Here is a 12,002-nt window from a genome sequence, read left to right on the forward strand (position 1 = left end):
CGGCGGGCGCTACTGTGCCTCTGCCTCCTGGCGGCGGCTTTCCCGGAGGGGAGGCTTCGGGCGGGGTCAGTCCGGTGGGAACACCCCCATCCCGGTGCTGCGTGTGGCGGCGAGTGACGGCCGGGCGGCACAGCAGGGCCCTGCCGCCGCTCGTTACCAGGAGAGACGCGCCAGGACAGGCCTGCCCCTGCGAGCTACGAGCTTCTGCTCCCAAAATCCATTACTGCGGGTCCTGCTTCCAGGAGGGCTCAGCCACGCACCACCAGGTTTGCCTCGGCTCCACCTCAGGTTTGTCTCTAAGAAAAAAATAATTTAGAAAAGTTTGCTACATAACAGCCATGGATCAAAGCAGTGACAGCACAGGCCGCAGGCGAGTTACGCTCTCCTCAAACGGCCCTCCAGGACAAAGCCAATGTCAAAGTCTCTGACTTAATATTTGGTTCATCTAAGGAAAGAAAAAGACGAAGAAAAAATTTAGATGAGGGAAAGATTTTTAAGGAGGTTAATTAAAGATTAAGAAGTATTCAAATGTTTTTCAGGTTAAACTTAATTTGCATAGTTAACTTGCATTTCTATAGTGCACTATAATGTCGCTCTTTAGTAAAATTTGTGTGTAATCTTGTAAAAACACTGTAGTTATTTTGCAGATGACAAAATACTATAATAGAGATGTATTATCAGTTGGAAGTAATGACATTTTTTCCATCTTTTTAGGCACTAAAAAGCATTGTACCTTTTATTTTTCAAAAATACTGTGAAGTCATGAAATAAAGTTAAATACCAGCAGAATATGTGAAAAGTTGAGTTGTTCAACTACCTACATAAAATCTCTCTTTTCAGCACTTACACTTTAAGAAATGTTATGTACTAGAATGTAAACATGGATTTCATTTTCTTGCAAGCCACACGTTGCTCTTTTGCTAGCTTAATTTTTGTGGTGTCCTTACAAATCCTGTAAAATAAAAAAGAGACTCTGTATGACATTTGCAAAATGGTTATTTCTATTCCAGACAAGACATAAAGCCACCACCAAAACACCCCGCCATTGGTCAGAAGCCTCAGGATTTTCCTCACAGTGTCATATGTGGATGGCTGAGCTTCAGTGTCTCCCTGCGCCTTGCATGGGACACGTCCCTCAGCTGTCAGGATACATCTTGTCCTGTTTCAGGGCTTTTACAAGGACTGAGATAGTCTTGCTCCTGCTTCTGGTATTAACACAGCGTATGCTTGCAAGAACACGCCCAAGGCTCGACTGCTTGCTTCTCTATTACTCGTGGAATCGTAGAATAAACGTCAACTTAATTTGCATTCTAGAAAGCAATACTAGAATCACAGTAAAAAGAAAGAAAAGCTTGAAACTTAACTAAGATTTCAACAAGAACAACGCTTCTGTTATTTTGTTTGTTTTGTTTTTAAATTATCGTATGCCTAGTAATAACTACTGCTTAAACAGGGTGTAGAGTCATTGTGAAACTGCAGTGTTTTTTAGTTCTGGTTTCACCGAATTCTTCGTTCAGGTAGATCGCATGCACGGGTTTTGTCTCTTTTCCTTTCCAGGTATCCTCAATCATTCCCAAGATGCCTGAAGCTGATTTATGTGCTAAGCAGGGCCCAAACGATTGCAGGATTGGAACGACTGAAACATTTTGAATGAAAGGCAGGAGACTTCTGCAGTACTGGAATGGATCTTGTGGAGCATTTCCTTTTAAACAGTTAATCAAAACCAGCCCCAGGTCTCTTTTCTTCAAGACCAGCCTATCCCTCATAGGAACTTGCTTTCTTCTAGCATACAAAAGATGCTCGATGCATAAAAATGTGAAGTTGATAGTTTATCAGAGTTCAAATAAATTACCACAAGTTGATTATCTTTTCATTCAAATGAGCTCGAGTTTTTTACATGGTAACTGCACAGGCATCTTATCAAGAAGTGAAATACTTGAATTTCACCTTACTTTTTGGACACCATAGCCTGGAGATTCTACAAAAAAATTCTTAATGCAATTATTAGAACCAGAGAGCTGACTTTAAAAGGAGGAGAGGTGTCACCTGTTTCTTTCTTACTTTGTGCCTTTTAAACTACCCCTGCATTCCCTAAAATAAAAGCACTTTACAAGACACGTTTCCAATTTGTGTAGGTCCCCACTGTAATCTAGTTAGAGTGAGATTGCCTTTATAAAGCAGCGAAAAGACATACTTTTACTTTTTTATTTTAAATATTTTTAAATATTTATGTTTACAAAAGCGTACAGGAGTTGCTAAGACCATTGACAACCCATCAGGATTTTAGCAGCCACCACTGTATTTCATTCTTATTTGATAATTCTGGGCTACTGAGAGAGGGAACTCTAAAGATTATTATCTACAATGTGGAAGCTTAAAATAATTTACTGTTTTCATAAATACTTCTTATTCTTGAACATCTTTAAGATGTGAAAAATATAAGATGATAACAGAATGCACTAGAAAATGACCTTCCTTACTATTACAGAAGCACTGAGGTAAGTGGAGTACCACTGCATGGCACCGATCTGACTCGGTTTGAGGAAGAGGAACAGCCCAACTGCAATATAAAGGTGGAAAAGTACACAGTTGAAATATTTCCAGTTAAAAAAAAGCCTTAAACATCATCTTTATGGACTGAAAACATTAAGTTTTAGGAGCCTTATTTTTCATACAACAGAAGTATTCAGATTTGTAGCAAAGTCTCACAAATTTATTGCCGTATAAAAATGGATTCAATCACACATCATCAGGCTGAAGTCAAATACAAGATGAATTATAAAAATAGAGCACAATATACAAGACTAGAAATATTACCAAAACCAAAGCAACACTGGAATAATTGTTATTTACAAATTTTTGCCTAATCTCTGAGTCCATCTTGAGCTACAGCAATCATTTCTCTACCTTTTTAGGAGATTAACGTGCAGAGCTGACAGTTGTAAATAATGAAACGAAACCAATGTATACAAATCTATGTACACAGAAGCACAGTGCTCTGTAAAGCCTTGGTTACCCAGCTGTTCTTGTGAAGAGTTGTTTCCAGTTGTTTACATTTTAGGAGAGTTGTCGCATCCTCTCCCTGCCCCCTCCCACCCGGGTTATTTCACACTTAACTGCAAATTCAGAAAGAAACAAAGTTATGTTAAACAAAGGGTCTCCTCAGAAAAAAGCAACTTTGCTGTGGAAGTTGCGGCAGTTGCTCATTACAGAAGGACGTTTTGCCATATGATACACAAATTACAGACTAAGATAGTACAAAGTAGTCCCCGTTGATTAGTTTGTGCATTTAATATTATAAATGCACTTGCTGGACAAGCACCAAACCAACCCCACATTTCAGCTGTGGAGAGCAATATCATGACAACAGATATATACATTATTTTAAATACTTATAGAAATTTAATATACAAATGGCTCTGAATATACAATAAAATAATGTGGTAAAAAAATTAAAAACCGAACTATGGTGAGAATACCACCATTAGGCACAAAGTATTTCTGGTGTTAGCACTTTTAAGGGAAGTCCAAAGACAGACCGCTTATCATTTGTCTGGGTATTTCGAGATGAATCCCTTCAAGATAATGCAAGAACCTATGAAAAGAAAGTAAAAGCGACTATAAGAGGACAAAGTTATTTCCAAATACAAGGCAACATTTATTACTTACAGAGGCAAATGTTCACCTTCCTTGTCTAGAATTACTTGGCCAAATATTTTATTAAAATTCTTAACTAGCTTGTATATTGAAATGTAGCAAGATTTAGGAAAACCAAAACCTACCTTCTTTTAGTCTTCCCTTGCTCTTTAAGCTTCTCAGACCTACAGATACTGCGAAGAGTGGGGAGGTATTCAAGTATGCTGGCTTGCTTATTACCCAGGTTTACAGGGCTCCTGGAAAATACGGTTCTGACGACTCCCAGCCTCTTCTGTGCTTTTTTGTGAATGCTGAAATGGAGAATGAAACTTTACTGTTTCTTGTTCAAGAATGTGCTGTCCCTGTTTTGTTCCTCTAAGATCAAATCCACTGGTTTAAAACTCTACTAAACATACTGATGTATGTTTACAAAGCTGCAGAAACAGGGACAGCAGAGTCTAACCTGGAGAGGTCTTAACAACCCGGTTAGGTCTGTGAGGTTTAGTACATCCGTCAGACAACACAACCAAAAGTATCTGTGGTCTTCAAAAATGAAAAACATCATGTGGTTGGTATTTGCCAGAATGTCAGTATCAGATCCAATGTATAACTCGTGATATATTGGCCAGACGTCATCACAGGTTAGATGCATCCATTGACATTGCTCCTCCGACTTAGAGAAATATTTTAGGAGTCTAACCCATTTCCCTATTCAGACACTTGAACACATTTTACTCACCTATTATGCCAATTTCATGCATGACAACCTGTTTATGTTAAAAACAATCTTTCATATCCACACTTGCTAGCAGCAAAGTATTCTTTGATCTTTTATAATATAGAAAAGGTTATTCTTTGTTAGCACAAGTTGCTAAAGAAAATTGCAATAGCTTTGCTCTGAATTTTGTTAGGTCTTCATAAAGCTACACCTATGCATTTAATACAGGCTCAGTATGACCAGGCACTGGATGAGAAATTTGCAAGTCTAGTACTTGCAGAATCCATTTCAGTCCATCTGTCTGTCTTGGAAAAGCCTTTCTTTTAGGTTTTTGTTATTCTTTTGGGTGTGGTGGTGGCGTTTGTCTGTTTGTTTTTTAAATAAATGGATTAGACTAAGGCTACCACTCCTGAACAACATTACAGCCAGGCTACTGAAACAAGTCAGGTCACTTCTTGCAGAGACTGCCAAGCAGTTAATTTCAGTTTATACAAGCAAAGTGTACAACGTATTCCAGCGTTTTGAGACATACTGACAACCATCACATTGGTATGAACATGTATACACAGTATCTAAAACAGTCCTACCTTCTGTGAAACGCTTTTCTAGACAAATAACTGCATTATATTCCAGAAACATTAGCAAAGTTTTACCTGGAATCAGCCGACTGACTGAAGGATACATAATTTCTTGTGTCTGCAATCTGCAAAGTCAGTCCCTCCAGTGGATCACTTTCAGGTGTTTTCCTGGTACTCAAAGAGGATTCCAAGTTTTGTGCAATATTAACAGCACATTTGTTAAAACTGAGTGCTTCAATAGCTGCCTTTATTTCGCTACAGCTCTGGGAACTCCACCAATCAGTATTTTCTATACTGAATTCATCACAAAGCCCATTTTTGATTTTGCCATTTGTCCAATTAAATCCTTCATCTTTAGAAAACTCCAGTGGTTCCTTGGTGTTAGTGTTTACACAGCAATCCAAGAAAGACATGTTCTCCACAAATTCAGTCAGTGAATTCAGACACTGAAAAACAAGAGCAGACCTTTGCTCATTTCCTGAGGGTTTAGTTTTAATTTCTTTTTCTTCTTTATTCATCAACAGTTCTGATTTCTCTTTGTTCACTTCAGCGCAAGATGTAGGACTACCTGATGGCAAAGTTATGAATTCAGCTGAATAGTTCAGTCCAGTATCAAATAAGTCACTATCATCCAGTATTTCAAGCCTTTTCTGGTTCTTAGTCTTTTTAGACTTTTTTCTAAGGCTACTTTTTCCGGAGCAGTAACTGTGAGTAGATCTATTTTTTGAAGAAACTATGCTAGTCCTTTCAAGTACAGGGTTAGAGGCTTCAGATGCATTTGAGAGAACTTGCACTGGTAAGGGAAGAAGAAGTTCAAGATTACTATATATAAAATCCACTTTCTTCATCTGGAATTCTGTGAGAACCTGCATCAATTTATTCCATTTCTCCATGGTGGTGATTTTGTGCTGTAAAATAATAATATTGAAAAATTTATTAATACATTTAAATAAATTTTTTTAAAAATAAAAAGTTGTTACAGAAAACTCTCATATTCCTGGCTTTGTGTTTATGAGGTGAGGGACTATTTCGGTGGCAGGAGACTGCCCCTGTTCCAATTCAGCTTAATAATGACAGAACCCCCTAATTTCTACACCAAAACCTTTTCAAAGAGATTTGCTTCTGAGAAGCATAGTGACAGTAGTGACAGTAGCAAAGTTCATAGTGACAGTAACACTCAGTTATCTGGCAATCATTCGAAGTATTAGCTAGTCAAGTACGAAAATACCTTTAGAAATGTAAACAAATCTTCTGAAGGCAACAGGATGTTCTTAAGGCCAAGCAATGTCTCTACACAGCCTGTATCACATTTTGGAAACTCCTGAAGACGTGCATCAGCTTGAGACAAATCAATCTTGGAACCAGTAGTCTTTTCAGAATTAATTATGTGATCTGCATTATTTGTCTCATCTCCTCCTGCACAAAGACAAGATGCTTTACTTGAAAGGAAACAATTGCATCACAAAATTGGTTTTTCCTCTCTTCACCTCCATTCCTTTTATAAAGGATACTGTAACCATGGCCTCTTGCTACAGTGCTGAATGAATACAGCAACTGAAATTAATAATACCCATTTATCATCCCCATTTAATTTATTTAACCCTTACCAATCTGCCCATTCCCCCATCGTTGCAAGTCACCATTTGGAATAGTCTGCTCTTCCTTTTACACCCACTAGTCCCTCTCTGCTGCTCGCTCACATGCTGCTGTCTCACATACCCACACCTCCTGAGGATGCTCTTCCTGTAGCCATTGGGACCAAGTTCTTACCTTTGCTGCCTGTTGCTAGCTCAACAGTTTCTCTCCTCTTTTCAATTCTGCTGCTTCTAGGTGAATTACCTACAACTCAGCTACATGGAGAAAGAACTGCAAACTCTGAGTTGAAGGGAAACTACTACTGGCTCCCTGCTCTGTCCCACTTTGCTACTCAGAAGAAGAAAGGGAGATAAGTATCATAACGTTGGGTAATAAACAGGTACAGTAAGATCAAGCTTTTAATTCCTTATGCATATATACAAGGCTTTGAGGTAACCAAAAAACCTGGCCAAATCCTACCCAGAGTCATACAGAAAATTACTATCTATTCATAAAGGTCTAAGAATGGTTTGATTTAATCAAATTCATATTAAGATGGAGGATTTTTTTTTAAATTAAATTAGATCAACCTACCGTGATGTGCCAAACATTTGTCTTTCAAGCATCCACCGCCACTTCTAACCCAGAACTGTAAGTAGAGAACACTTTGCCTGATATCACAGTTATTTGTGGTTAACAGAGCAGCTAAGTCTTTTACATCTGTTCGTAGATTCTCAGCCAGACACAGTGCTTGAAGATAGCTCGCAGCATTTATCTAAACAAAAGTTAGACAAAGACCACTGAAAACAACGCTTGCCAATCAGACTGCAGTAAGCCACACAGAAGCAAATTATCTGATCTATGATTGCAATACATTTTTCTTTTTAATATAGAAGATTAGTTTATTAGCTTACAGTTACATTAAAACCTCTATAGAAAAGCAGAATACTGTACCAAATCTAAATAGACCACATCAGAGAATTAAGTTAAATTTAGAAATTCAATTCATTACAACCAAACAAAACTCACATATTCTGCCTACATTACTGAAACCACGTACACCTTGCTTCTCATCACCAGTGAACAGGTTCATGTTAAAGGTTCTTCTTTCTTTTAAGTCTGCAGTTGTCTGGTAGCCCAAAAGATACTCAATCTCATATTAAAAAAATATCCCTTTCTCAAAAGTTAGTTCCTTATGATTATAATTTATTTAAGTTTTTCATATAATACATAGTTGCAAATGAAACTATTTGCTATACAGAATACTGGTGTTTACAAAAAAAGGAATAACCCATAATATGTCTAGACCAGTTCCTGTACTTTTTAATGAATTAATGAATACTGGCATATTCAGCCTTCAGATCAAAACTATTAGATACATCATCTATGAAATTACTTACTACACAGAATCATAGAATGGTTTGGGTTGGAAGATAATCTAGTTTCAACCGCCCTGCCATGGGCAGGAACACCTCCCACTAGACCAGGTTGCTCCTAAAGACTAAATTAAGTGATATTCTTATTGTAATTTTCTGGCAGTTAAGAAAATAAATCTTCCATGCTAGTAATAAAAACTTTACATGCAAAGATAAGTACATCCTACACGTTCTTGCATAAAACTCAAAGAGTATTCTGATGAAACAGATACATTACATCAGATAAATATAAACCTACACCAACATTTAAATTTCAAACTTATGTTAGCTGACAATTACTTGCCTAGGATGTATCTGCATTTCCCAGAATAGACTTACCAAGGAAGGAGTTCTGAAGTTGATCTCTTCAAAATAGCCATCAAACAGTAAGCTGAATGTTGGATCTATATAAAGACATATCAGAGAACTGTCATGACATTATAATCAAAACTAATTATTTTCCTTACTCATTACAGCAGCCAGTATCTTTATTCAAATACTAAAATAGTCGCTTTATATTCTCCACTCATTTAATTTTACACTTAGGAGCTATATTCAACCATCACCATTTAAACTTATTAAGAGGCTCTTGTATCTGTAAAGCGTAATTACAGTAACTGAGACTACTCACCATTGGTAGTAAGAACAACAGGTCTCTTTGCAGTTGCCATGAATGTCTTTATTGCATTTAGAAATCCTGCATCTTCATCAAATATTATATCTACCTGTAGAAAACAAATGACGTGCAAAATATTAATTGCTTTAACAGTAGCTACAAGCTATGAATGCAGTCGTACTGTTAACAACTGTGTAAGTGTTAACACAGATTTCTTGAACACGCAGGGGCAAGGACAGTACAAATGTCTCAGGGAAAGTTCACTTGTTAGCACCCAACAGTTTGATCAGAGTCTTCCATGCTGGGCAAGAGGATAAAGAACTTATTGTGGACTTAAGATACTGTAATTGCTGGGGTGTTAATGGTGACTTTTCAAGTGTCTCAATGTATGTAAGCAGTGTAAAACTATAAACCAACACTTTTGAAATAATCAAAGGTTTTAAATTATCAGAATCTTACAGACTGTTCCAACAGTGAACAACTGTTGATAAATGATAGTTTATCTTTTAAAATAACTTTGTAAAATAATGATCCATGGTTAAAAACAGTACTAATGAAGATGAAATCATTAAACATTGAATTAATTTTCAAGAAGTTGATAATCCTCACACTTGAATCTACCTAGAAGTCTCAAGGAGAAGGGAAAAGAAAGTAAAATTAGTTAAAAATAACGAGAGGATGTATTGGTCACATTGTATTACCTCTTCAAAAAGAATGAGAGATGTTGCACTTTTTCTGTTGTGTTCTCCTTCTGCTTCTTTGTTTATTAACTTAATTTGTGCATCTTTCTTTTCTTCAGGTGAATTCTGTGTATTTCCTGTAGAGGGGTGAATAATTGAGCAGGAAGTAAAGGAGGACTAAAACAATTTAATTTGCATTCTAGTCACTGGTTTCAAAAACACCCCATATATAAACTGCTTAAGAAAATCCACACTGACACAAAACCTTACAATTCTGACCTACATCTGTTTCTGACATCCCTTGTTTAAAAAAAAAAAATTGCAACAGATTTGCTGTGAAATCAACCCTGTTTGGTCAAGAGCTCGCTATTTGTACAATTAATTCTGCACCTAAGCTGTTTGTGACCTGTGATGTCTCAGGGGTATGAAGTAGGTATAAGTCCTTCAAGACAATGCAACATGATTGCCTGAAAAGACAAATACTAGACCCCAATTCTACCCAGCCCATTGCTCATGCATGCCTCCGTACTGCCTGTGCAAAAATACTGGCTCTCTTGATATATTATTTCTTTTCTTAAAACCCGTCTTTAAGGCTTCCTGATCACATGAAACATTTGGAAATATACCTTCCAATGTTAAGAGTCTCAAATACTTCAGTGTGCCCTTCTATGTATTATATCCATAGTCTGAAATGAAATATTTATTGGTTTTACAGGATCACTTAATTCTGTGGCAGTTTATACATACACACACACACAGACACACACACACACCATCTAGCACAATGACCATTCCACACCAATCTGAAACAGGCACTGAGGTACTATAAAGGTACAGTTTTTAATTTTATCTTTTACCTAAACGCTCTGAAAAAAAACCCCAAAACTAAACACTAAGGAAAACCTACTGAACTTCAGCATGCCTGTGCCCTTGTTAACTCTCCTGTGATACTGAGTTATGACTTCTTCCTCCCTGGCTAAGTGCATCTGAGATGCATTAAGTAACTCTTGCCAGCAGTTAAGGGTATAATAAGTGTGCTCTACTCTTTTCCTCACACAGCTCCACATACACTGTAGTACAGTGTAACTTTTCCATCTCCAAAGGTAACCAATTATCAAACAGCAATACCTACCTTTGTTTTTTTCTTGAGATGTTACTGCTCCATCATTGCCTTTACGTTTGGAAGAAATTTTGAAATAGTTTGCAAGTGTTTTAGGGGGCAAGCTTCGTTTTAATCCTGCTCCTTTTGGTGACAGTGGAGGTTTTCTTGGTGAAATAACTTTCTTGGGAGAATACATTTTTTCTGCAAGATATGTTTTATATTAAACTTAAGTTGCAAATGTAATCTCAAGACATTCTTCAGGCAAATTTGGAGCAATTTCCAGTTCTGTATCTAGTACAGGACAGGTTTATTGTGCTAATTTCTGCTTATTCTATTTTTCTCTTTTTATAGGGAATGCTTTTTGTTCAGGTTTCTCATAGCACTTACTCTACCACTACTGAAATAATCAAAGATAATCAAGAGTCGGTAATTTTGATAAAGTAATTATTTAAACTGGCATGTAGTTGCATTAACTAACAGAGCATTTCTTATTATTATGGCCAGATAGGCTGAAATTTGCTATCTTTTTTGAACAACCAATGTCTAAAAACCATTTTGGGAACTCAGTTCTTAAAGTAAACCAAAACAAAAAAATATAACCAAACAAAACCCCCAGGTGTAACCATGAAACTTACTTGGTGACTTTGTACTGCTACAACTGTTAAAAAAGCAAGGCTTATGTGCATTAACGCCTTTTTTGTCCACTTGATGAGACTGAGTAGCTTCTTTTAGTTGAGACAGGATCTGTCTACCACTACGCTGGCAAGAGGCATTGACTTCAAATATCTGCAATGGTGTTCAATATATATTAAAAAAATAAACATCTTGTATTACGAATGCTTTCATATCACTAGTTATAAAGAAGAAAAACAGCACTGAGAAAAAGAGTCCACAAACCTTAAAACCAAGCTCCTGAGCACAGGCATATACTGCAGCAGTCTTCCCCACTCCTGGTGGGCCAGTTATCAGCACTGTATTGCAAAGGCTTGTCTCTTCCTCAATATCTGATATACTGCCTATGAAGTCAAGGCTGTCCAAAGAATCTGTAGAATTATTAAAAAGAAAACAAAGGATTGTTCAAACTGTTATCAATTCATGTCATTTCTCACAAAAAGAATCCATATATATATAGAATTTTTAATTCTGTCAGCACCTTGATGCTCTTTGTCTTCCTTTTCACCTTTCTGATTTCTTTTTTCTTCCCAATCAGCTCTTTTTTTCCATTCTTTTAACCAACTATAAAAAGAAGAAACAGAACAGAGAATAAAAATTACTGCTGAATTAAGTGAACCCAATTCAGATGGAACAGAACACAAAACTTGGGGACATCAACCACTTATTATTGCTCTCAGAAACCTATCAAGTCCTTTCAGATTAAAAATAAATAAATTGTTCTGCCTCTGACTCTTTTGTAAAAAAGGATTCCTTCATTCCCCATTCTATTAGTTGACTGGTATGAAAACAAGTCACTTAGGGAACTACTTAAACTGTGGAAAATGCTTTATCGTTCATAGTTTAGTGTTGTTTGTCAGATGGATCTTTAAATTCTGCACAGGAGCCACAACAATAACTTAGACCCACACAGAAAATTTAACTGAAAGAACAGCATATTAGATGGGCTGGAGCACTAAATTACTGTCAAAAACAGAGGCAGTACCTCAAGATCAGGCATGCTTGTAGGG

The 12,002-nt window shown here is 36.9% G+C and overlaps 1 protein-coding gene across 1 annotated transcript in view; it reads right to left on the minus strand.

Annotated features, from left to right (window-relative positions):
• Window positions 1-3,258: 3,258 nt before the first annotated feature.
• The window catches only part of ATAD5 (ATPase family, AAA domain containing 5), a gene marked incomplete at its 5' end in the record, with an annotated part of 15,968 nt that continues 7,224 nt past the window's right edge, over window positions 3,259-12,002 (minus strand). The window contains 12 exons of the mRNA XM_010187525.1: window positions 3,259-3,595; window positions 3,783-3,947; window positions 5,008-5,840; window positions 6,161-6,348; window positions 7,102-7,282; window positions 8,262-8,326; window positions 8,554-8,647; window positions 9,240-9,355; window positions 10,351-10,521; window positions 10,956-11,106; window positions 11,218-11,363; window positions 11,474-11,556. Of these exons, the coding sequence (XP_010185827.1) occupies window positions 3,517-3,595; window positions 3,783-3,947; window positions 5,008-5,840; window positions 6,161-6,348; window positions 7,102-7,282; window positions 8,262-8,326; window positions 8,554-8,647; window positions 9,240-9,355; window positions 10,351-10,521; window positions 10,956-11,106; window positions 11,218-11,363; window positions 11,474-11,556 (2,272 nt within the window). The remainder of the gene's footprint in view (window positions 3,596-3,782; window positions 3,948-5,007; window positions 5,841-6,160; window positions 6,349-7,101; window positions 7,283-8,261; window positions 8,327-8,553; window positions 8,648-9,239; window positions 9,356-10,350; window positions 10,522-10,955; window positions 11,107-11,217; window positions 11,364-11,473; window positions 11,557-12,002) is intronic.

Source organism: Mesitornis unicolor, unplaced genomic scaffold (genome assembly GCF_000695765.1).
Source record: "Mesitornis unicolor isolate BGI_N332 unplaced genomic scaffold, ASM69576v1 scaffold37536, whole genome shotgun sequence".
Classification (NCBI taxonomy): domain Eukaryota; kingdom Metazoa; phylum Chordata; class Aves; order Mesitornithiformes; family Mesitornithidae; genus Mesitornis; species Mesitornis unicolor.